General features: G+C 43.0%; 1 protein-coding gene across 2 annotated transcripts; it reads right to left on the bottom strand.

Annotated features, from left to right (window-relative positions):
• Positions 1–402: 402 nt before the first annotated feature.
• On the bottom strand, positions 403–20,355 carry TMEM171 (transmembrane protein 171). 2 transcript variants are annotated; one of them, XM_010588209.3, is made up of 3 exons: positions 19,716–20,355; positions 14,912–15,053; positions 403–601 (listed from the first exon to the last, which is right to left on the bottom strand). In XM_010588209.3, exons 1-3 carry the CDS (start codon positions 20,353–20,355, stop codon positions 403–405), a joined length of 981 nt encoding a protein of 326 aa, XP_010586511.3. The 2 variants fall into 2 exon arrangements, with proteins under 2 accessions (XP_010586511.3, XP_003408142.3); XM_003408094.3 differs by having other exon boundaries at positions 403–598.
• Between the last annotated feature and the right edge of the window lie 1,813 nt (positions 20,356–22,168).

Here is a 22,168-nt window from a genome sequence, read left to right as displayed (position 1 = left end):
TATGATCATGTGACCAGTTGCAGAAATGAGGACTGTAACTGTTATGAGTATTTCTGCTTTATATGGGTGCATCAAATATTTTTGTTTTCTTCACCTATAAAATATAAGCCTTTGTTTCTTCACCCACCAACAGGAACAACCCTACTACCACCTAAAGTTGCAGGTCTAAATGAGAGAGCCATGTTAAACGCAGGGCCCACAGAAAACACTCACTGGAGTTTTTGCCTCTCCTGTGCTCTGAAGTGCTAACTGCTAGACTCCCACCTGGAAGACTTGTTACTGTTATTGATGCTGTCGCACCAGAAAAAACAGAACATAGCCAATGCTGTTGATTTTTTTATTAAAAACAAATTAAATAAAATAGTGATCAATTATACATAAAATGGAACTGGAGTCCACAGCTCATGGTGGGGAAGGCACGGAAGATGGAGACAGGGCTGTAGCTGCAGTGGTTTCTTTTTCTTCGTATCTGGGAGGTGATTCAGATGGAAGATGTGGAGTGGGTAAGATCTCAGAGGATGGCCTAGTCCCAGAAATAGTATATACAGATCCATGATCTCTCTCAGAGGCTGTTCCTTGGTCCTCAGGAGTTGGGGTCCTGCTAAAAAGAAGGACAGAGGAAATGAAAGGGATGGGAGGAAAACAGTCCCACACCTTCAGTGCTCGGCTCTTTTCAAATTTCATTACATGCATTTAGGAGCACTTTGTGAGGCTCTAAGGAGTAATTTATTCCAAATTCTGTTTTTCATAGATATGATTTGATTGCTCACCCTGTTGTCGTAGAGTAGATTCCAACTCACAGCAACCCTATAGGACAGAGTAGAACTGTCCCATAGGGTTCCCAAGGCTGTAATCTCTACAGTAGAAGACTGTCACATCTCTCTCCCACAGAGTGGCTGGTGGGTTTGAACCACCGACCTTTTTATTAACAACCAAGTGCTTAACCAATGTGCCACCAGGGCTCCACTTCAACTGCTTACCCCTTACTCTTCTTAGAGCTGATCCTAACATTAAGACAGTCTAACTCATGTTGTCATTCATTTCCCTTGTCACTGAAAAGACGTTGAGGGTAAGTACACAGATGCCATCTGTTATGAATTAAATTGTATCCTCCCCAAAAATGTGTGTTAACTTGGCTAGTCCATGATTTCTAGTATTGTGTGATTGTCCACCATTTTGTCACCTCATGTGATTTTCCTATGGGTTGTAAATCCTACCTCTATGATGTTAATGAGGTGAGATATAGGGCAGTTATGTTAAAGAGGAAGGACTTAATCTACAAATCTACAAGATTAAGTTGTATTAAATCAACCTCTTTTGAGACATAAAAGAGAGAATGGAGCAGAGAGACAGGGGGATCTCATACCACCAAGAAACAAAAGCTCAGAGAATAGTGTGTCCTTTGGACCTGGGGTCCCTCCGCCGAGAAGCTCCTTGGCCAGGGGAAGACTGATGACAAGGACCTTCCTCCATAGTCAACAGAGAGATAAAGCCTTTTCCTGGAGCTGACGCCCTGAATCTGGACTTGTAGCCTCCTAAACCATGAGAGACTAAATTTCTCTTCATTAAAGCCATCCACTTGTGGTCATTCTGTTACAGCAGCCCTAAATTACTAAAACACCACCCAAGGAACACACACTCACAAAATTATTGTTCTCTGCTATTTTGTCTCCTGAAACCACTAGCCAATTACAGACTAATGAAAACAGAAAATAAAAACATTAAGCCAAAAACGTGCAGGGGGGAGGAAGGTACAGTGTTTAAGGGAGAGGGCTCCAGAAACAGGCAGACCTGTGTTTGAATTTCAACTCTTCTGCTTTCTAGCTGTGTGATCTTGAGCAAGTTATTTAACCTCTCTACGCTTTGGTTTCCTCATCTATAAAATGGGGACAATACTGCTAGAGTGAGAAAACCTCCTAGAGTTACTGTGAGAATCAATGAGGCAATACAAGACAAGCCCTCAGCCCAGATCCTGGCACACAGAATCACAGCAGTAACGACAGCAGTCATAGTGAAGACATTTATGTCAGAGCTTGGGGAAGTTCGTTGCTGGAGAAAAATCAAGAAAATTCACTAACAGAACTCTACAAACATCCAGCCCTAACCTCCCTTCATCCCTGCAGGTAATTCTGGTATTCATCGCTGGTCAGATCTCCAGCTTACCACTCAGCTCGAAGCTCTCAAATATCTCCTGCCCTTGTCAGCCACCTCATCCCCTCTCTTTTCAGATGAGCCTATCCTCTGCTTTTGTGGGAACATGAAAGTCTCTATATAGCATGATTCTCTCCAGGCCTCAGAGGAAAAGGGGGTCCCTGTGGCCCCCACTCAGGGGGTCATGCATCTCTACCTGTCTGGTTCATGGGTACCAAGGAGCATCCATGTGGTGGCCGCTCCATGCAGGGCAGCAGAGGACAGTGGTTCTCGATCCACCATTGTGCCCTGGAGTGGAGGAGGTGGGACATGTGCTTTGAAACATAAATGGAAAGGTTATATTGCACTGTCCCCAGCTTATTCTTGTGTCTCTTGGGTGCTGCTCCTCTCTGCTTTCAAAAAAGATGTGCAGGCTTCCCTGTCCTAAAAGTAGATCTTTACTGAGTCCTGTGCACCCCTCCCACTTTTCCCTGTGAAGTTTTCCAGCAATCCTTCCTTTACTGCCTACACCCTGGTTTCCTATTCAGGAAGGTGTCAGAGCCCTGCTCCCTGGGCACTCCATCCCTGGGGTCTACATAAGCTCCCCTCCCTTAGTTGCTGAGGCTTGGCACTTTCCAGATCTCCTTCCTATCATGCCTTCCTCTGTAGTGGATTTTAGACAGGTCTCCAGCCTTTGACTCTTTTCCTTCCTGACTTTACAATTTCTTCACAGCTCCATCTCTAGCACTTCATCTCTCTTCCAAGGTCTAGCCCCATCCAGTCTACCTCAAAGACCCACACCTCACTACTCCTCCCTGCAAGCCAGCTCACCGTCTTCTCCTGCTTAAACTGAGCTCATCTCCTACCTCCTTCTCAGTCAGGACATCTCCACTGGCCCTGCCACTCACCCCTGAAATCATTCTCTCTGCCTCTTTCTCAGTGTCACTCTCCATTCCAGATTCCCTCGCACACTATCCCCTCCTTTCTAGCCACCACAGTTACAGGTTTCTGTCCCCATGATCTCAACCTCCGAACTGGTCTCCACATCTCCAGCCTTTCTCTACTGTTAACTAACCACCACTTTGATCCCATGGCTCTGACTCAAAAACCTTCCATTGCACACTGCCCAAGGTAATCCCTGGGTGCTGCAAACAGTTAACACGTTCAACTGCTACCAGAAAGGTTGGAGTTTTTAGCCTAACCAGAGGTGCCTCAGAAGAAGGGCCTAGTGATCTACTTCTAAAAAATCTGCCATTGAAAACCCTATGGACCATAGTTCTACTCCGACACACATGGGGTTGCCATGAGTTCAACTCCATGGCAACAGTTTTTCTTCTTTTGAGGAGGGTTATGCAAGGGAAAAGCACTTAGCTTTATTTTTTTAACCTGACCCCACATATGCATCCTAATTTGGAGGCATGAAGGGGTGAAGGGGTCTTATATTTCCATTAGGTCAATCTGAGAAGACTTGCAGGCACAAGAGTTATGTTGCTGTTGTTCTTAGGTGCTGTCAAGTCAGTTCCAACTCATGGTGACCCTATGTACAACAAATTAAAACACTGGCTGGTCCTGTGCCATCCTCACAACCATTGTTCTGCTTCAGCCCACTGATGCAGCCACTGTGTCAATCCATCTCACTGAGGGTCTTCCTCTTTTTCACTGGCCCTCTACTTTCCCAAGCCTGATGTCCTTCTTCAGGGACTGATCCCTCCTGACAACATGTCCAAAGTATGTGAGATCTAGTCTTGACAACCTTGCTTCTAAGGAGCATTCTGATTGTACATCTTCCAGGGCAGATTTGTTTGTCCTTCTGGCAGTTCATGGTATATTCAATATTCTTCACCAACACAACAATTCAAAGGCATCAGTTCTTCTTCAGTCTTCCTTATTCATCATCCAACTTTCACATGCACATGAAGCGACTGAAAATACCATGGCTTTGGTAAGGAGCACCTTAGTTTTCAAGGTGACATCTTTGCTTTTCAATACTTTAAAGAGGTCCTTTGCCACAAATCTGCCCAATGCAATGCGTCTTTTTTTTTTTTAATAACTTTTATTATGCTTCAAGTGAACATTTACAAATCCAATCAGTCTGTCACATATAAGTTTACATACATCTCACTCCCTACTCCCACTTGCTCTCCCCCTCTTGAGTCAGCCCTTTCAGTCTCTCCTTTCTTGACAATTTTGCCGGCTTCCCTCTCTCTCTACCCTCTCATCCCCCCTCCAGACAAGAGTTGCCAACACAATCTCAAGTGTCCACCTGATATAATTAGCTCACTCTTCATCAGCATCTCTCTCCCACCCGCTAACCAGTCCCTTTCATTTCTGATGAGTTGTCTTCGGGGATGGTTCCTGTCCTGTGTCAACTGAAGGTCTGGGGAGCATGGCCACCGGGATTCCTCCAGTCTCAGTCAGACCATTAAGTTTGGTCTTTTTATGAGAATTTGGGGTCTGTATCCCACTGATCTCCTGCTCCCTCAGGGGTCCTCTGCTGTGATCCCTGTCAGGCAGTCATCGATTGTGGCCGGGCACCAACTAGTTCTTCTGGTCTCAGGATGATGTAGGTCTCTGGTTCATGTGGCCCTTTCTGTCTCTGGGGCTCTTAGTTGTCATGTGGCCTTGGTGTTCTTCATTTTCCTTTGCTCCAGGTGGGTTGAGACCAATTGATGCATCTTAGATGGCCGCTTGTTAGCATTTAAGACCCCAGACGCCACATTTCAAAGTGGGATGCAGAATGATTTCATAATAGAATTATTTTGCCAATTGACTTAGAAGTCCCCGAAAACCATGTTCCCCAGACCCCCGCACTTGCTCCCCTGACCTTTGAAGCATTCTTTTTATCCCGGCAACTTCTTTGCTTTTGGTCCAGTCCAATTGAGCTGACCTTCCATGTATTGAGTGTTGTCTTTCCCTTCACCTAAAGCAGTTCTTATCTACTGATTAATCAATAAAAAACCCTCTCCCACCCTCCCTCCCTCCCCGCCTCGTAACCACAAAAGTATGTGTTCTTCTCAGGTTTACTATTTCTCAAGATCTTATAATAGTGGTCTTATACAATATTTGTCCTTTTGCCTCTGACTCATTTCGCTCAGCATAATGCCTTCCAGGTTCCTCCATGTTATGAAATGTTTCAGAGATTCGTCACTGTTCTTTATCGATGCGTAGTATTCCATTGTGTGAATATACCACAATTTATTTACCCATTCATCCGTTGATGGACACATTGGTTGCTTCCAGCTTTTTCCTATTGTAAACAGAGCTGCAGTAAACATGGGTGTGCATATATCTGTTTGTATGAAGGCTCTTGTATCTCTAGGGTATATTCCTAGGAGTGGGATTTCTGGGTTGTATGGTAGTTCTATTTCTAACTGTTTAAGATAAAGTCAGATAGATTTCCAAAGTGGTTGTACCATTTTACATTCCCACCAGCAGTGTATGAGAGTTCCAATCTCTCCGCAGCCTCTCCAACATTTATTATTTCGTGTTTTTTGGATTAATGCCAGCCTTGCTGGTGTGAGATGGAATCTCATCGTAGTTTTAATTTGCATTTCTCTAATGGCTAATGATCGAGAGCATTTTCTCATGTATCTGTTGGCTGCCTGAATATCTTCTTTAGTGAAATGTGTGTTCATATCCTTTGCCCACTTCTTGATTGGGTTGTTTGTCTTTTTGTGGTTGAGTTTTGACAGAATCATGTAGATTTTAGAGATCAGGCGCTGGTCGGAGATGTCATAGCTGAAAATTCTTTCCCAGTCTGTAGGTGGTCTTTTTACTCTTTTGGAGAAGTCTCTAGATGAGCATAGGTGTTTGATTTTTAGGAGCTCCCAGTTATCGGGTTTCTCTTCATCATTTTTGGTAATGTTTTGTATTCTGTTTATACCTTGTATTAGGGCTCCTAGGGTTGTCCCAATTTTTTCTTCCATGATCTTTATCGTTTTAGTCTTTATGTTTAGGTCTTTGATCCACTTGGAGTTAGTTTTTGTGCATGGTGTGAGGTATGGGTCCTGTTTCATTTTTTTGCAAATGGATATCCAGTTATGCCAGCACCATTTGTTAAAAAGGCTATCTTTTCCCCAGTTAATTGACACTGGGCCTTTGTCAAATATCAGCTGCTCATACGTGGATGGATCTATGTCTGGGTTCTCAATTCTGTTCCATTGGTCTATGTGTCTGTTGTTGTACCAATACCAGGCTGTTTTGACTACTGTGGCTGTATAATAGGTTCTGAAGTCAGGTAAGGTGAGGCCTCCCACTTTCTTCTTCTTTTTCAGTAGTGCTTTGCTTATCCGGGGCTTCTTTCCCTTCCATATGAAATTGGTGATTTGTTTCTCTATCCCCTTAAAATATGACATTGGAATTTGGATCGGAAGTGCGTTAAATGTATAGATGGCTTTTGGTAGAATGGACATTTTTACTATGTTAAGTCTTCCTATCCATGAGCAGGGTATGTTTTTCCACTTAAGTATGTCCTTTTGAATTTCTTGTAGTAGAGCTTTGTAGTTTTCTTTATATAGGTCTTTTACATCCTTGGTAAGATTTATTCCTAAGTATCTTATCTTCTTGGGGGCTACTGTGAATGGTATTGATTTGTTTATTTCCTCTTCGGTGTTCTTTTTGTTGATGTAGAGGAATCCAAGTGATTTTTGTATGTTTATTTTATAACCTGAGACTCTGCCAAACTCTTCTATTAGTTTCAGTAGTTTTCTGGAGGATTCCTTAGGGTTTTCTGTGTATATAATCATGTCATCTGCAAATAGTGATAACTTTACTTCTTTCTTGCCAATCCGGATACCTTTTATTTCTTTGTCTAGCCTAATTGCCCTGGCTAAGACTTCCAACACGATGTTGAATAAGAGCGGTGATAAAGGGCATCCTTGTCTGGTTCCCGTTCTCAAGGGAAATGCTTTCAGGTTCTCTCCATTTAGAGTGATATTGGCTGTTGGCTTTGCATAGATGCTCTTTATTATGTTGAGGAATTTTCCTTCAATTCCTATTTTGGTAAGAGTTTTTATCATGAATGGGTGTTGGACTTTGTCAAATGCCTTTTCTGCATCAATTGATAAGATCATGTGGTTTTTGTCTTTTGTTTTATTTATGTGATGGATTACATTAATGGTTTTTCTGATATTAAACCAGCCTTGCATACCTGGTATAAATCCCACTTGATCAGGGTGAATTATTTTTTTGATGTGTTGTTGGATTCTATTGGCTAGAATTTTGTTGAGGATTTTTGCATCAATGTTCATGAGGGATATAGGTCTACAATTTTCTTTTTTTGTAATGTCTTTACCTGGTTTTGGTATCAGGGAGATGGTGGCTTCATAGAATGAGTTGGGTAGTATTCCGTCATTTTCTATGCTTTGGAATACCTTTAGTAGTAGTGGTGTTAACTCTTCTCTGAAAGTTTGGTAGAACTCTGCAGTGAAGCCGTCCGGGCCAGGGCTTTTTTTTTGTTGGGAGTTTTTTGATTACCGTTTCAATCTCTTTTTTTGTTATGGGTCTATTTAGTTGTTCTACTTCTGAATGTGTTAGTTTAGGTAGGTAATGTTTTTCCAGGAATTCATCCATTTCTTCTAGGTTTTCAAATTTGTTAGAGTACACTTTTTCATAATAATCTGAAATGATTCTTTTAATTTCATTTGGTTCTGTTGTGATGTGGTCCTTCTCATTTCTTCTTCGGGTTATTTGTTTCCTTTCCTGTATTTCTTTAGTCAGTCTAGCCAATGGTTTATCAATTTTGTTAATTTTTTCAAAGAACCAGCTTTTGGCTTTGTTAATTCTTTCGATTGTTTTTCTGTTCTCTAATTCATTTAGTTCAGCTCTAATTTTTATTATTTGTTTTCTTCTGGTGCCTGATGGATTCTTTTGTTGCTCACTTTCTATTTGTTCAAGTTGTCGGGACAGTTCTCTGATTTTGGCTCTTTCTTCTTTTTGTATGTGTGCATTTATTGATATAAATTGGCCTCTGAGCACTGCTTTTGCTGTGTCCCAGAGGTTTTGATAGGAAGTATTTTCATTCTCGTTGCTTTCTATGAATTTCCTTATTCCCTCCTTGATGTCTTCTATAACCCAGTCTTTTTTCAGGAGGGTATTGTTCATTTTCCAAGTATTTGATTTCTTTTCCCTAGTTTTTCTGTTATTGATCTCTAGTTTTATTGCCTTGTGGTCTGAGAAGATGCTTTGTAATATTTCGATGTTTTGGACTCTGCAAAGGTTTGTTTTATGACCTAATATGTGGTCTATTCTAGAGAATGTTCCATGTGCGCTAGAAAAAAAAGTATACTTTGCAGCAGTTGGGTGGAGAGTTCTGTATAAGTCAATGAGGTCAAGTTGGTTGATTGTTGTAATTAGATCTTCCGTGTCTCTGTTGAGCTTCTTACTGGATGTCCTGTCCTTCTCCGAAAGTGGTGTGTTGAAGTCTCCTACTATAATTGTGGAGGTATCTATCTCACTTTTCAATTCTGTTAAAATTTGATTTATGTATCTTGCAGCCCTGTCATTGGGTGCATAAATATTTAATATGGTTATGTCTTCCTGATCAATTGTCCCTTTTATCATTATATAGTGTCCTTCTTTATCCTTTGTGGTGGATTTAAGTCTAAAGTCTATTTTGTCAGAAATTAATATTGCTACTCCTCTTCTTTTTTGCTTATTGTTTGCTTGATATACTTTTTTCCATCCTTTGAGTTTTAGTTTGTTTGTGTCTCTAAGTCTAAGGTGTGTCTCTTGTAGGCAGCATATAGATGGATCGTGTTTCTTTATCCAGTCTGTGACTCTCCGTCTCTTTATTGGTGCATTTAGTCCATTTACATTCAGGGTAATTATAGATAAATAAGTTTTTAGTGCTGTCATTTTGATGCCTTTTTATGTGTGTTGTTGACAATTTCATTTTTCCACATACTTTTTTGTGCTGAGGCGTTTTTCTTAGTAAATTGTGAGATCCTCATTTTCATAGTGCTTGACTTTATGTTAGTTGAGTCTTTACGTTTTTCTTGGTTTTTATCTTGAGTTATAGAGTTGTTATACCTTTTTGTGGTTACCTTATTATTTACCCCTATTTTTCTAAGTAAAAACCTAACTTGTATTGTTCTATATTGCCTTGTATCACTCTCCATATGGCAGTTCAATGCCTCCTGTATTTAGTCCCTCTTTTTGATTATTGTGATCTTTTACCTATTGACTTCCATGATTCCCTGTTATGTGTATTTATTTATTTTTTTTAATTAATCTTAATTTGTTTGTTTTTGTGATTTCCCTATTTGAGTTGATATCAGGACGTTCTGTTTTGTGACCTTGTGTTGTGCTGATATCTGATATTATTGGTTCTCTGACCAAACAATATCCTTTAGTATTTCTTGTAGCTTTGGTTTGGTTTTTGCAAATTCTCTAAACTTGTGTTTGTCTGTAAATATCTTAATTTCGCCTTCATATTTCAGAGAGAGTTTTGCTGGATATATGATCCTTGGCTGGCAGTTTTTCTCCTTCAGTGTTCTGTATATGTCGTCCCATTCCCTTCTTGCCTGCATGGTTTCTGCTGAGTAGTCAGAACATATTCTTATTGATTCTCCCTTGAAGGAAACCTTTCTTTTCTCCCTGGCTGCTTTTAAAATTTTCTGTTTATCTTTGGATTTGGTGAGTTTGATGATAATATGTCTTGGTGTTTTTCTTTTTGGATCAATCTTAAATGGGGTTCAATGAGCATCTTGGATAGATATCCTTTCGTCTTTCATGATGTCAGGGAAGTTTTGTGTCAGGAGTTCTTCAACTATTTTCTCTGTGTTTTCTGTCCCCCCTCCCTGTTCTGGGACTCCAATCACCCGCAGGTTATCCTTCTTGATAGAGTCCCACATAATTCTTAGGGTTTCTTCATTTTTTTTAATTCTTCTTTCTGATTTTTTTTCAGCTATGTTGGAGTTGATTCCCTGGTCCTCCAGATGTCCCAGTCTACATTCTAATTGCTCGAGTCTGCTCCTCTGACTTCCTAGTGCATTGTCTAATTCTGTTATTTTATTGTTAATCTTTTGGATTTCTACATGTTGTCTCTCTATGGATTCTTGCAACTTATTAATTTTTCCAGTATGTTCTTGAATAATCTTTTTGAGTTCTTCAACAGTTTTATCAGTGTGTTCCTTGGCTTTTTCTGCAGTTATCCTAATTTCATTTGTGATATCATTAAGCATTCTGTAAAGTAGTTTTTTATATTCTGTATCTGATAATTCCAAGATTGTATCTTCATTTGGGAAAGATTTTGATTCTTTTGTTTGGGGGGTTGGAGAAGCTGTCATGGTCTGCTTCTTTAAGTGGTTTGATATGGATTGTTGTCTCCGCGCCATCACTGGGAAACTAGTTTTTCCAGAAAATCCACTAAAAAAAAAATGCAGTCAGATCCCTATCAGAGTTCTCCCTCCGGCTCAGGCTATTCAGATGTTAATGAATCCTCCTGGGGAGGGTGGGGGAGGGAACAGAGAGATAGGAGAGTAGCACCTCAGAATATAGCCAGAGTTGCTTGTCTTGCTTGGAATGACTATTATATCTGAGATTCCCGCAGGGCGCATCGCCTATGTGTGCTGGCTGTGTGGAGATCACCCCCGGGGGGTCTGGCCCGCTGGAGTCACGGTCAGATCCTCCGCTTCCAGCCCCACGCCCAGCGTCAAGGCTCCCCTACTGGGACGGTGCACTCTCGACTCCAAAATCAGTCGCTGCCTCCCCGGGACTTCTCGTCCCTCCAGCCACGTGGCTGTGCCGCACCCGAGAGCCAGTTGGGCCTCCTCCCGGGGTTAGTTCAGATGGGTGGAGCAGCTCCCCGTGCTTGTGCCGTGACCGAGTGTCCCGGCTGGGATGCTGTTCTCCCCGCTCCAATACCAGTCGCTGCCTCCCGGGGACTTCTCCTACCGGCTGCGTCCCACGCAGCCCGCGCGACCCGGCTGGTCCCCTTCCCGGGGTTAGTTCAGGGGGGTGGAGCAACTCTCCGTGTTTATGGCGTACCTGCATCCAGTCCAAATCCCTGCAGGACGGTTCCCCGGCTCGGACGCTGCTCTTTCTGCTCCAAGACCAGTCACTGCCTTCCGGGGACTTCTCCTACCGGCTGCGTCCCACGCCGCCCGTGGAACCGGCTGGTCCCCCTCCCGGGGTTAGTTCAGGGGGGTGGAGCAGCTCTCTGTGCTTGTGCCGTACCTGACTGGTACGCTGGCTCCAGGCTCTGGAAACAATCGCTGCTTCCCCGTATTAGTTCATTCTCCGTCTCTAAATCTGTGTTTGTTGTTCAGGGTTCGTAGATTGTTATGTATGTGATTGATTCACTTGTTTTTCCGTGTCTTTGTTGTAAGAGGGATCCGAGGTAGCGTCTGCCTAGTCCGCCATCTTGGCTCCGCCCTCGCAATGCGTCTTTTGATTTCTTGACTGTTGCTTCCATGGCTGTTGATTGTGGATCCAAGTAAATGAAATCCTTGACAACTTCAATCTTTTCTCCATTTATCATGATGTTGCTTATTGGTCCAATCGTGAGGATTTTTGTTTTTCTTTTGAGGTGTAATCCATACTGAAAGCTGCGGTCTTTGACCTTCATTAATAAGTGCTTCAAGTCTTCTTCACTTTCAGCAAGCAAGGTTGTGTCATCTGCATTATCCCAAGTTGTTAATGAGTCTTCCTCCAATTCTGATGCCTCGTTCTTCTTCATATAGTCCAGCTTCTCGGATTATTGAATAGGTATGGTGATAGTTTACAACCCTGACACATACCTTTCCTGACTTTAAACCACACAGTATCCCTTTGTTCTGTCCAAACAGCTGCCTCTTGATCTGTGTACAGGTTCCTCATGAGCACAATTAAGCATTCTGGAATTGGCATTCTTTGCAATGTTATGCACAATTTGTTATGATCCACACAGTCAAATGCCTTTGCATAGTCAATAAAACACAGGTAAACATCTTTCTGGTATTCTCTGCTTTCAGCCAGGATCCATCTAACATCAGCAATGATATTCCTGATTCCACGTCCTCTTCTAAATCTGGCTTGAATTTCTGGCAGTTACCTGTTGATACACTGCTGCAGCTGCTTTTGAAGGATCTTCAGTAAAATTTTACTTGTGTGCACTATTAGCAATATTCTTGGACAATTTCCGCATTCAGCTGGATTACCTTTCTTGGGAATAGGCATAAATATGGATCTCTTCCAGTCTGTTGGCCTGATATCTGTCTTCCAAATTTCTTGGCATAGACAAGTAAGCACTTCCAGTGCTACATCCATTTGTTGAAGCATCTCAATTGGTATACTGTCAGTTCCTGAAGCCTTGTTTTTGCCAATGCCTTCAGTGCCGCTTGGACTTCTTCCTTCAGTACAATCAGTTCCTGATCATATGCTACTTCCTGAAAGGGTTGAACGTCAGCCAATTCTTTTTGATACAGTGACTCTGTGTATTCCTTCCATCTTCTTTTGATGCTTCCTGCATTGTTTAGTATTTTTCCTGTAGAATTCCTTCACTATTGCAACTTGAGGTCTCAAATTTTTCTTCAGTTCTTTCAGTTTGAGAAATGCTGAGCATATTCTTTCTTTTTGGTTTTCTACCTCTATGTCATTACATATGTCATTATAATACTTAAGTCTTGTCAAGCTGCCCTTTGAAATCTTCTATTCAGTTCCTTTACTTCATCATTTCTTCCTTTTGCTTTAGCTACTCAATGTTCAAGAGCAAGTTTCAGTCTCTTCTCACATCCATTTTGGTCTTTTCTTTCTTTCCTGCCTTTTTAAAGGACTCTTTCTTTCTTCATGTATGATGCCCTTGATGTCATTCCACAACTTGTCTGGTCTTTGGTCATTAGTGTTCAATGCATCACATCTATTCCTGAGATGGTCTCTAAATTCAGGTGGGATATGCTCAAGGTTGTATTTTGGCTCTCATGGACTTGTTCTAATTTTTTTTTCAGTTTCAACTGGAACTTGCATATAAGCAACTGATGGTCTGTTCCACAGTCTGCCCCTGGCCTTGTTCTGACTGATGAGATTGAGCTTTTCCATAGACTCTTTCCGCAGATGTAGTCGATGTGATTCCTTTGTATTCCATCTGGCAAGGTCCATGTGTATAGTCGCTGTTGGTATTGGTTAAAAAAAGGTATTCTCAATGAAGAAGTCATCGGTCTTGCAAAATTCTATCATGCGATCTCCAGCATTGTTTTTATCACCAAGCCCATATTTTCTAACTACTGATCCTGCTTCTTTGTTTTCAGCTTCCCCATTCCAATCACCAGTAATTATGAATGCATCCTGATTGCATGTTCAATCAATTTCAGACTGCAGAAGTTGGTAAAAATATTCAATTTCTTCATCTTTGGCCTTAGTGGCTGGTGTGTAAATTTGAACAATAGTTGTATTAACTGATCTTCCTTGTAGGTGTATGGATATTATCCTATCACTGATAGCACTATACTTCAGGACAGATCTTGACATATTCTTTTTGACGATGAATGCAACACCATTCTTCTTCTATTTGTCATTCCGACATAGTAGATCATATGATTCAAATGGCTAATACCAGTCCATTTCAGCTCACTAATGCCTAAGGTAACAATGTTTATGCATTACATTTCATTTTTGACCATTTCCAATTTTCCTAGATTCATACTTCATGCATTCAAACTTCCCATTATTAATGGATGTTCGCAACTGTTTATTCTCATTTTGAGTCATGCCACAACAGCAAATGAAGGTCCTGAAAGCTTTACTCCACCCACGTCATTAAGGTCAACTCTAAGGAAGCAGCTTTTCCCCAGTTGTATTTTGATTGCCTGACAACCTGAGGGGCTCATCTTCCAGCACTGTATCGGACAATGTTCTGCTGCTATTCATAAGGTTTTTTCACTGCCTATTTCTTTTCAGAAGTAGACCACTGGGCCCTTCTTCCTAGTCTGTCTCAGTCTGGAAGCTCAGCTGAAACCTCTCCACCATGAGTGATCCTGCTGGTATCTGAATACAAGTTGCATAGCTTTCAGCATCACAGCAACACGCTAGCCCCCACAGTACAACAAACTGACAGGTGCGTGGGGGGCCAGGAGTTATGGGAAAGACTTAATATTGAGGGGAGAGGCCCAGGTTGGTAAGATCAGGGTGCAGGGCTAATTCCAGACAGTCACCCAAGTACCTCCATTACAATACCGGAATACTTCTGTACCTGTTCGGGACCCCCAGGGACTCTTGTACTGCCCCAAGACCTAAAACAGTAATGCTTAACATAGGAGGGCCTCCGGGCCCTGACCCAGCATTCAGTCTGATTCACTGGTTGTTAAACATGTCGAGTATCACCCTGTTAGGAGCACATAATGATGCCTGGAGATGACCCCATATTTTCCAGGCATAACCACTCCTATCAGGAAAGACCAATCACTAGGAAAGAATGTCACGTTTGGTAAAGCAGAGGGTCAATGAAAGTGAGAGAAACCCTCAATGAGATGGACTGACATAATAGCCTCAACAATCAACTCAAGCATACCACTGATCATGAAGATGGCAAGGACTAGGTAACGTTTCATTCTATTACACACTGAGTCGCCATGAGCCAATGGCAACTGATAACAATCACTTTTATAATTTTTAATTTATGTTCTACCCAAAGTTTCTTGAAAGGATCATTATTAATATTAAGGCAATAATTCAGACATAAGCATAAATGATACTCACACTCTGGTGTTTACACTTATACCACAGCCTTAACAAAGTTAATTTGGCCTCACATAGGCCTGAAAATTAGACATGCCTATTCCTGAAAAGTTCAAATGGAAAGCCTTACCCATAGTTAAAAATACTGTAATATGAAGGTGGACTTTCATTCGGAAGCAAACTGTTAGCCGGAGCAGTTTGTGTTACTGCAGAAGCTGAAGGCTCAGGAAAGTAGGGTGGAGGAGGAGGTGGAAATATTATCACTGCATCACCTAAGGAAACACAACATTTAGTTAAAGACACATGGGTAATAAAGGGAAGCACAATAGCAAGACCAAAATAAATTAATTCTATATTACCCCATCTAGGTAGAAGATCAAAACATCTGCCGCTGGCTCCAGAATTAAAAAGTGGGCCTATTTTTCATAGCAAGTCTGAGCTAAAGTATTTCTGTGAAGTGTTTGCTAACAACGTGCCTTATCGTCCTCGAACATGTCCTGTTAATAAAACTTTTTTTCATTTTCAACTTACAACTTAAATTCATCAAAAGTTAACTGTTGGGTAAAGTACCTTGCTCCTCAAATGCACTTTCAGTCTCTGAACAAATAACAAATACGCTATGCTCCAGCACATCACCATCACCATTAGAGCTGGGCCTTTTGTTGTTGTTAGTTGCCACTGAGTCAGCTCCGACTCACAGAGACCCCATGTACAACAGAACAAAATGTTGCCTGGATGTGTGCCATTTCCATGATCACTGGTATGCTCAAGTCCACTGTTGTGGCCCCTGCATAGGACAATGTTCTGTTGTGATCCATAGGGTTTTCCTTGGCTAATTTTGGGAAGTAAATTGCCAGGCCTTTCTTCCTACTCTGTCTTTGTGTGGAAACTCTGCCAAAACCTGTCCACCATGGGTGACCCTGCTGGCATTTGAAATACCAGTGACTTAGCTCCCAGCATCACAATAACACACAAGCCACCAGAGTATGACAAACTGACAAGACAGGTGGTGAAGTTGTGGCTTATGTGCTTTCACAGTCTTTTGTCTACCAAAATTTCATCCAAGAAAGAAAAGCTTGGTTTTGCATTTCTGCTGCTACTGTTCACTCAAGAACACACATCCCTGTGTTTTGGGAGGAGAGACTAGGGGCCGGATGCAGGCTCCAATCTGCATTCTGATTCCAATACAAAATGCACCATACAAGTTGCCAAGAACATTCTAGGCATAAGGCAGCACCATGATGTTGAGGTCTGAGGAAGGCCTCTGGTAAATTGCTGACACCAGGTTTAGGAGGACTGGATGAGATGTTCTGTACCCAGGGATTAAAACAGTGCTGGGCACAGAGCAAGCCCGCTCAGCTCTAACACACCAGCAAAGGCACTTTCTTTACATTCCACCAGCAAATGGCACTTATTTGTGTATCTAAAGAAACCCTCCCAACTGGCAGTTTGGCTAGTGGTTCCACTTTCTACCCTGAAGACTCAGTCTCTTCCCCAGAGTTCACGTCACCCTTCAGAAAAAGCATTAACTCCACCTCTTGTTCTCTGAGGAGATGATCAAAGCTTAAAATACCTAAACTAGACAAGGCATAAGGGCTGTCTCGGAATTCTCACTTTATTTTTAAAAGATCTGAGTGCGTCAGAGGAATTAAGGCTGAGTGTTCGCTTCAATTACACATTGTTGAATAAGGCACTTGCAAAATAAGCCTCTAGGACAGGCCAGTCACCTGTCAAAAACAAACAAGGAAATGCTCAGAGTAACCACAGTTATGTCCAAAGCATGTCCAGTCTTCCACCTCATCAGTTCCTGGAGCTCCCACACCTCACCACCTGCTCTCCCTGAGGTATCCCTGTCACCACCATCCTTCAGAACTTGAAGTCCTTTGTGAGGTGACAGATATACCCACTGAGGGAGGGCCATTCTCATTCGCCTGAGTGTGTATCCAGCACCGAGCCTGTGGGCAGCATGAACCCACAATGGGGATATGGCTGCTTTTGGTTTATCCATTCTGGGAGGATATTCCTTTCTGGGAATAGCTGAAACTAGCAAAGAACTGCCTCCCATCATCCCAATTCCCTAAGAGGGTCAAAAATCAGAACCGGCAATTGATAGACCTTGTCTAGATTCTTAACATCTATTCTGCTAAAAAGAAGGCATGATATCTAAAAACGTACACCTTATCCCACAAAACCAAAGCAGAGAAAAACAAGGAGTTAGCTTTCCACAAGTTTGATGGAACTTGAGTGGTTAAGTGAGAAAGATTTTAAACTATGCAGTGCCCAGGGATCACCATGCCCCAGATCAGCAGCTCTGCTGCCCCTCCCCATGATTCCAGCCAGTCCCGCCAAGTAGGCCTGAAACTCCCTGCTACCAAACCCAAGAGCACACCTTGAAATGTCCTCAGCTAAGTGGAAGAATCTGTCTTGGAAGAAGTACAGCCAGAATGCTCCTTAGAGGTGAGGATGGCAAGACTTTGTCTTAAGTACTTTGGACATGTTATCAGGAGGGATCAGTCCCTGTAGAAGGACATCATGCTTGGTAAGGTAGAGGGTCAGCAAAAGAGAGGAAGACCCTCAATGAGACGGAGGGACACAGTGGCTGCAACAATGGGCTTAAGCATAATAATGATTGTGAGGATGGCGCACATCAGGCAGTGTTTTGTTCTGTTGTACATGGGGTCACTACGACTCAGAACTGACTCAAAGACACCTAACAACAACAACAAGTGGAAGAATATGAGCACTCAATGAATGTTTTCACTTGGACCCCATCTTGTTCCCCAAAGGCCTGAAAACATCTGTAACACTGGGTGAGCCCTTTGGTCCTCTAACAACTATCCAGAACACTTAGTGAAGGATGAAGTCAAGGGTGATCGTGGTGGGCGGTTGTCTATGCAAGGGCCATACTGTACAAATGCTCAGTGGCCTGGCTTTGGGGGTCTGGATCCTGGCTATACCACTTGCTAGTTTGTGACCCTGGGCAAGTTACTTATAACCCTATACCTAAGTTTCTTTATCTCTAAAATGGAGATAATAAGAGTATCTATCTCATTGTTTTGTTTTAGGAGTGAATAAATATCAGAGTAGCCCTCAAAGGACATATGCTAAAGCATTTATATGGCCATCTGGCACAAGAATAAGCCCTACATGGGGTTGCTATGAGTCAGAATTGACTTGATGGCAATGGGTGTTTGTTGCTGAGGTGCTGTCCTATTGATTTTGACTTATAGCTACCCCATGTGGCAGAGTAGAACTGCTCCACAGGATTTTCTTGGCTGTAATCTTTACGGAAGCAGATCGCCAGGTCTTTCTCCCATGGAGCCACTAAGAGGGTTCGAACCGCCAACCTTTCAGTTAGCAGTAGAATTGTTGTGCCACCAGGGCTCCTTACGTAAGTGCCAGCTGTTGTTAATTTATAACTAATATTGATGTTGTCACACACAAACACATACATGCACGAATAAGTGAATGGGGAGCATCAAACCACGCTCAGCACCAGAAATGTCTATGAATCTATCTCTGCTTCCTCGTCAGAGCTGGCCCCACGCGAGGCCAGCAGCCCAGAGAATATCCTCCAGCCTGTAGCCTGTGAATCCTCCTGACTCCCAGCAGACAGCCCCAAACATGAGAAACATCTCCTTGTCCCACTCCTCTTCTGTACCCTCCGCAGTTTCTGCTCAGTAATCCTCTTGGCCTAGCCTTTTAGATGTCAAAACTGTAGCTTCAGAGCTTCACCCCTCCTAAAGCAGGAGACTTAAAAAAGCCAGTAATTTGCAAATAGAAGTCCTTGGGTGGCACAAATCATTAAGTGCTGGACAACTAGCTGAAACATCGGCAGTTTAAACCCACCCAGAGGCACCTCTAAGACAGGCCTGGCAATCTGCCTCCAAAAGGTCACAGCCTTGGAAGCCCTGTGGAGGCAGTTCTACTCTGCACACACGGGGTTGCCATGAGTCGGAATTGACTCCACAGCGACTAACAGCAACAACAATTTGCAAATGAGTAGCAATGGGTTTTTCCTTGGGTGCATGGAGCTACAAGGCTAAAGAGACTAATGTCATTCCGTGGGAACAATCCATCTCTTCTGCAGAATCTGGGGATTCTCAAAGGAATTTTTGGCATTGCATGGGGGGAAAACTAAAAAATCAAATCCATTGCTGTTGAGTTGATTCCGACTCATGGCAACCCTATAGGACAGGGTAGGACTGCCCCATAGAGTTTCCAAGGAGGGCCTGGTGGATTCAAACGGCTGACCTTTTGGTTAGCAGCCATATAAACACTGCTACATTTCACCTCCGTCTGTGCTACTGCTTCCAAACTTCAGCCCACCTCTGCTGCCAAGGACAAAGTTACAGAAAATGAAGAACAATGTAGAAAACAGTGCAGAAGGCCCCTTCAAAACATCTGAAGACTGATGGACTAGGACAGACTCAGAATCAAAGTACGTTAGTACTGGAAGGAATCTTAGAAATTCAACGCTGTTTTCACAGATGCATAAACTAAGGCCAAGAGTGGTTAAACTAAGGCCAGGAGAGGTTAAGGATTAGCCAAGGACAGCCGGCCAGTGACAGTTCAGGGATGAGACCCACGTGTCCAACCGCCAGCAGTGTCACAAGGTTTCAGTGCAAGAATAACAGGGGAAGCAGGGTGGCCTGGCAGGTCGCTTGTGCCAGAAGGCTCTAAGGCTGTTTTCAAAGTTCTCTTGATCCCCTAGTTTGCTGTATGATCTCAGTCAAGGTCAGTACTTAATGTCCCAGTGCTTTTTCTAAATAATAAAGAGCTGCTGGGGGAGGGGGGACTGGTCATAAGTACAGCAGCACTGTGTGTGTGTGGAAGAGAGAGAGAATGAGAATCGAGACCCAAGGGCAGCCCAGTGGAGACCTGATGCAACAGCCACTGTGACATTAGCCGGTACACGCATGACAGCCACCCACCTACAGTGACCTGGACAGATTCCGTGCTCTGGGTCTGTCCCTCTTCATTTTCCGAGGCATCCTGGCCCACACTTAAGCGGTTTCTTCTCTTAACATGAGCGACCACGAAGAAACACAATCCCACGAGCACAATCAAGGGCCCCATGATTTGCAGAGTCAAGAACCCACATATACGGGGTTCAGAGTCGGTGGTATCTGTCTCGTTCAGTGGCTCCTGTGCCCAGCCTGAGCCACATCCAGGGACCCAAATCCCCAGTATGCTGATCAGCATGCCACTCGTCAGGAAGAGAAACCCAAAGATGAGGTACTGGGCAAACTGGCGGCTCTCTCCACAGATGAAGGCTCCGTTGGGGTCCACCTGGTTGTCTTGCAGCTGCCCCTCCAGGACCTGAAGTCGTGCCCAGGAGCGAGCCAGGATCACTGTCCCCAGCCCAATCACGGCACACATGGGCCCAATGGCCTTCAGCACCGGGGCGCAGTTGAGGAAGGCTTCATACTGGCACACCTGGAACCCAAAGATGCACAGCAGGACTCCCACACACAACAGAATGGCACCAAAGACAAAAAGTAAGAAAATGAGCTTGCTGACATGTCTGTAATGCTGGTGCTCGCTGGGCTCAGTGGCAGCCGAGGGAGACATGGTCAGACCTTCCCTGAAGCAGGGCGGGATGTGTTTCCTTCCTGCCGATGCTTTCGACAGCTCTGCAAACACAACCAAAGGCCACATTAAAGTGGGCACAGGTGCTCCCAGCAGCCCTGGTCCTCTGCTAGCCATTTCAGACATTGCACAGGATGAACCACAGGGGGACAGAACTTCATGCAACTGATAACACTTTAGAATAAGGAGTTGGTTTATAAGTCAGAAAAACTGGCATTCCAAAGCTCCTTCATATGTAATTTTATGAAGATATTCAAGACAAGGAAATGCAATTTACTCTGCACCTGAGATAAGAGTATCTTCGAAAAGCAAAATGACAAAAGTAACTGGGTGTAGTTTTTCCTGTTAGTAGCCTCACAAAGTCACTTCCCCAAGCAAAAAACAATGGTGAGTGAGGGGAGAACTACAGGGATTATTTCTGATTTACAGATGCCCCACATCTTACTACAGCTGTTCTGAGCATTTCCAAATTGGTAAATTTTCGTTCAGTAATTAACTTTCCATTTCCTGCCTTAGGCTGCAGCAACTTTCCATTCTGCGCCTTAATCCCAGGCAACATCCACAGGAGACCCAAGTTCAGCAGTTTCAAATGAAGTTTCAAATGGAAAGATGGTTCAGGAACACAGCCATGCAATGGACTGATTAATTAATTCTGTCAAAATGGGATTCTCAGGTTCTCAACAGGCACACCCTGGGGCTGCCCTGCCTGAAATTGGGTGGCCCAGCTGCTTGGCTGGGCCTGAGATGACTCACTTGTTTGGAGAGTCTGGCACAGCGGTCAAGGGGAGCTGTCTCCAAGGCAGCCACGTTCCATCTCACTCACCTTCCTCCGTGGTACCACTGCTTCCATAAAGAGGTTGAGGCTCAGTTAAAAATAAGCAGCTGATTGACAAAATCACCAATTATAAAGCACTAAACACCAGTGGAACTCAACTTTAAAGAAGAAAAAAACCCATTGCCGTCGACTCAATTCCAACTCATAGTGACGCTACAGAACGGAGCAGAACCGCTCCATAGAGTTTCCAAGGAGTGCCTGGTGGATTCAAACTGCAGACCCTTTGGTTGGCAGCTGTAGCACTCAACCACTACGCTACCAGGGTTTCCTACTTAAAAAAAGTAGAAGTTAAAACAAATGGGGAAACACCTTCCACAAAATCATCTAAACGCTTGACTTCAATAATTTGAAGCAAGAGTATTATATATGAAACTTACATAAGCAGTTATTAAAGAGTTGTCTAGTTTACACAGAGCTGACTTTCTCATCCAGTTACCCTGTCTGGCTCTAATGAATGGACTATTTTACCAGGACCCTTTAATTTGGGGCACCCTCAAAAACAGTCGGGGTTGTACAGATTATTTACACTTACTCAAGAAGAGAAACTTTTTAAATATTTTGTGCCACTAACATCAATTATCACTTGAAGGAGCTCAAGACAGAGGCTCTAAAGCCAAAGGCCATGTTGACAAAACATACTAGAATCTTATTAATATAAGGTCAGTTTAGGTAAAGAAAGCAAACACCTGGTCTTACACTAGGAAGTATTTTTCCAGGAAAGAATGATAGAATTAGAAGGAAGTTGGAAGGAAAAAAGGAAATATGGCTGAAGGGGCATAAGCTCTCACTTCAAACTTGGCACAACTATAGTTTATGAACCTGCAATTATGCTGAACAACAAAGACTTCAGTATTGCACCAATTAAGAAATTCTAAATCACTTCATCTTAGTTGCTGGTTTCCGAGATAAGGGTGGATTTTCAGCTGCAAAGTCCCACCAGGAATTCATGTATTCCTGGTC

This window comes from Loxodonta africana, chromosome 2 (assembly GCF_030014295.1).
Source record: "Loxodonta africana isolate mLoxAfr1 chromosome 2, mLoxAfr1.hap2, whole genome shotgun sequence".
NCBI classification, from domain to species: Eukaryota; Metazoa; Chordata; class Mammalia; order Proboscidea; family Elephantidae; genus Loxodonta; species Loxodonta africana.
This window is presented reverse-complemented; position numbering and strand designations above follow the sequence as displayed.

What these genes read in the sequence shown, in the direction of transcription:
- TMEM171 (XM_010588209.3), bottom strand. Translation starts at nt 20,355, where the DNA reads ATGTCTCCCTCGGCTGCCACTGAGCCCAGCGAGCACCAGCATTACAGA. An exon ending in ATCTGTCCAGGTCACTGTAG is followed by an intron (nt 15,054 to 19,715) that starts GTGGGTGGCTGT and finishes GTGTTTCCTTAG; the next exon opens with GTGATGCAGTGATAATATTT. An exon ending in TACAGTATTTTTAACTATGG is followed by an intron (nt 602 to 14,911) that starts GTAAGGCTTTCC and finishes CCTTCTTTTTAG; the next exon opens with CAGGACCCCAACTCCTGAGG.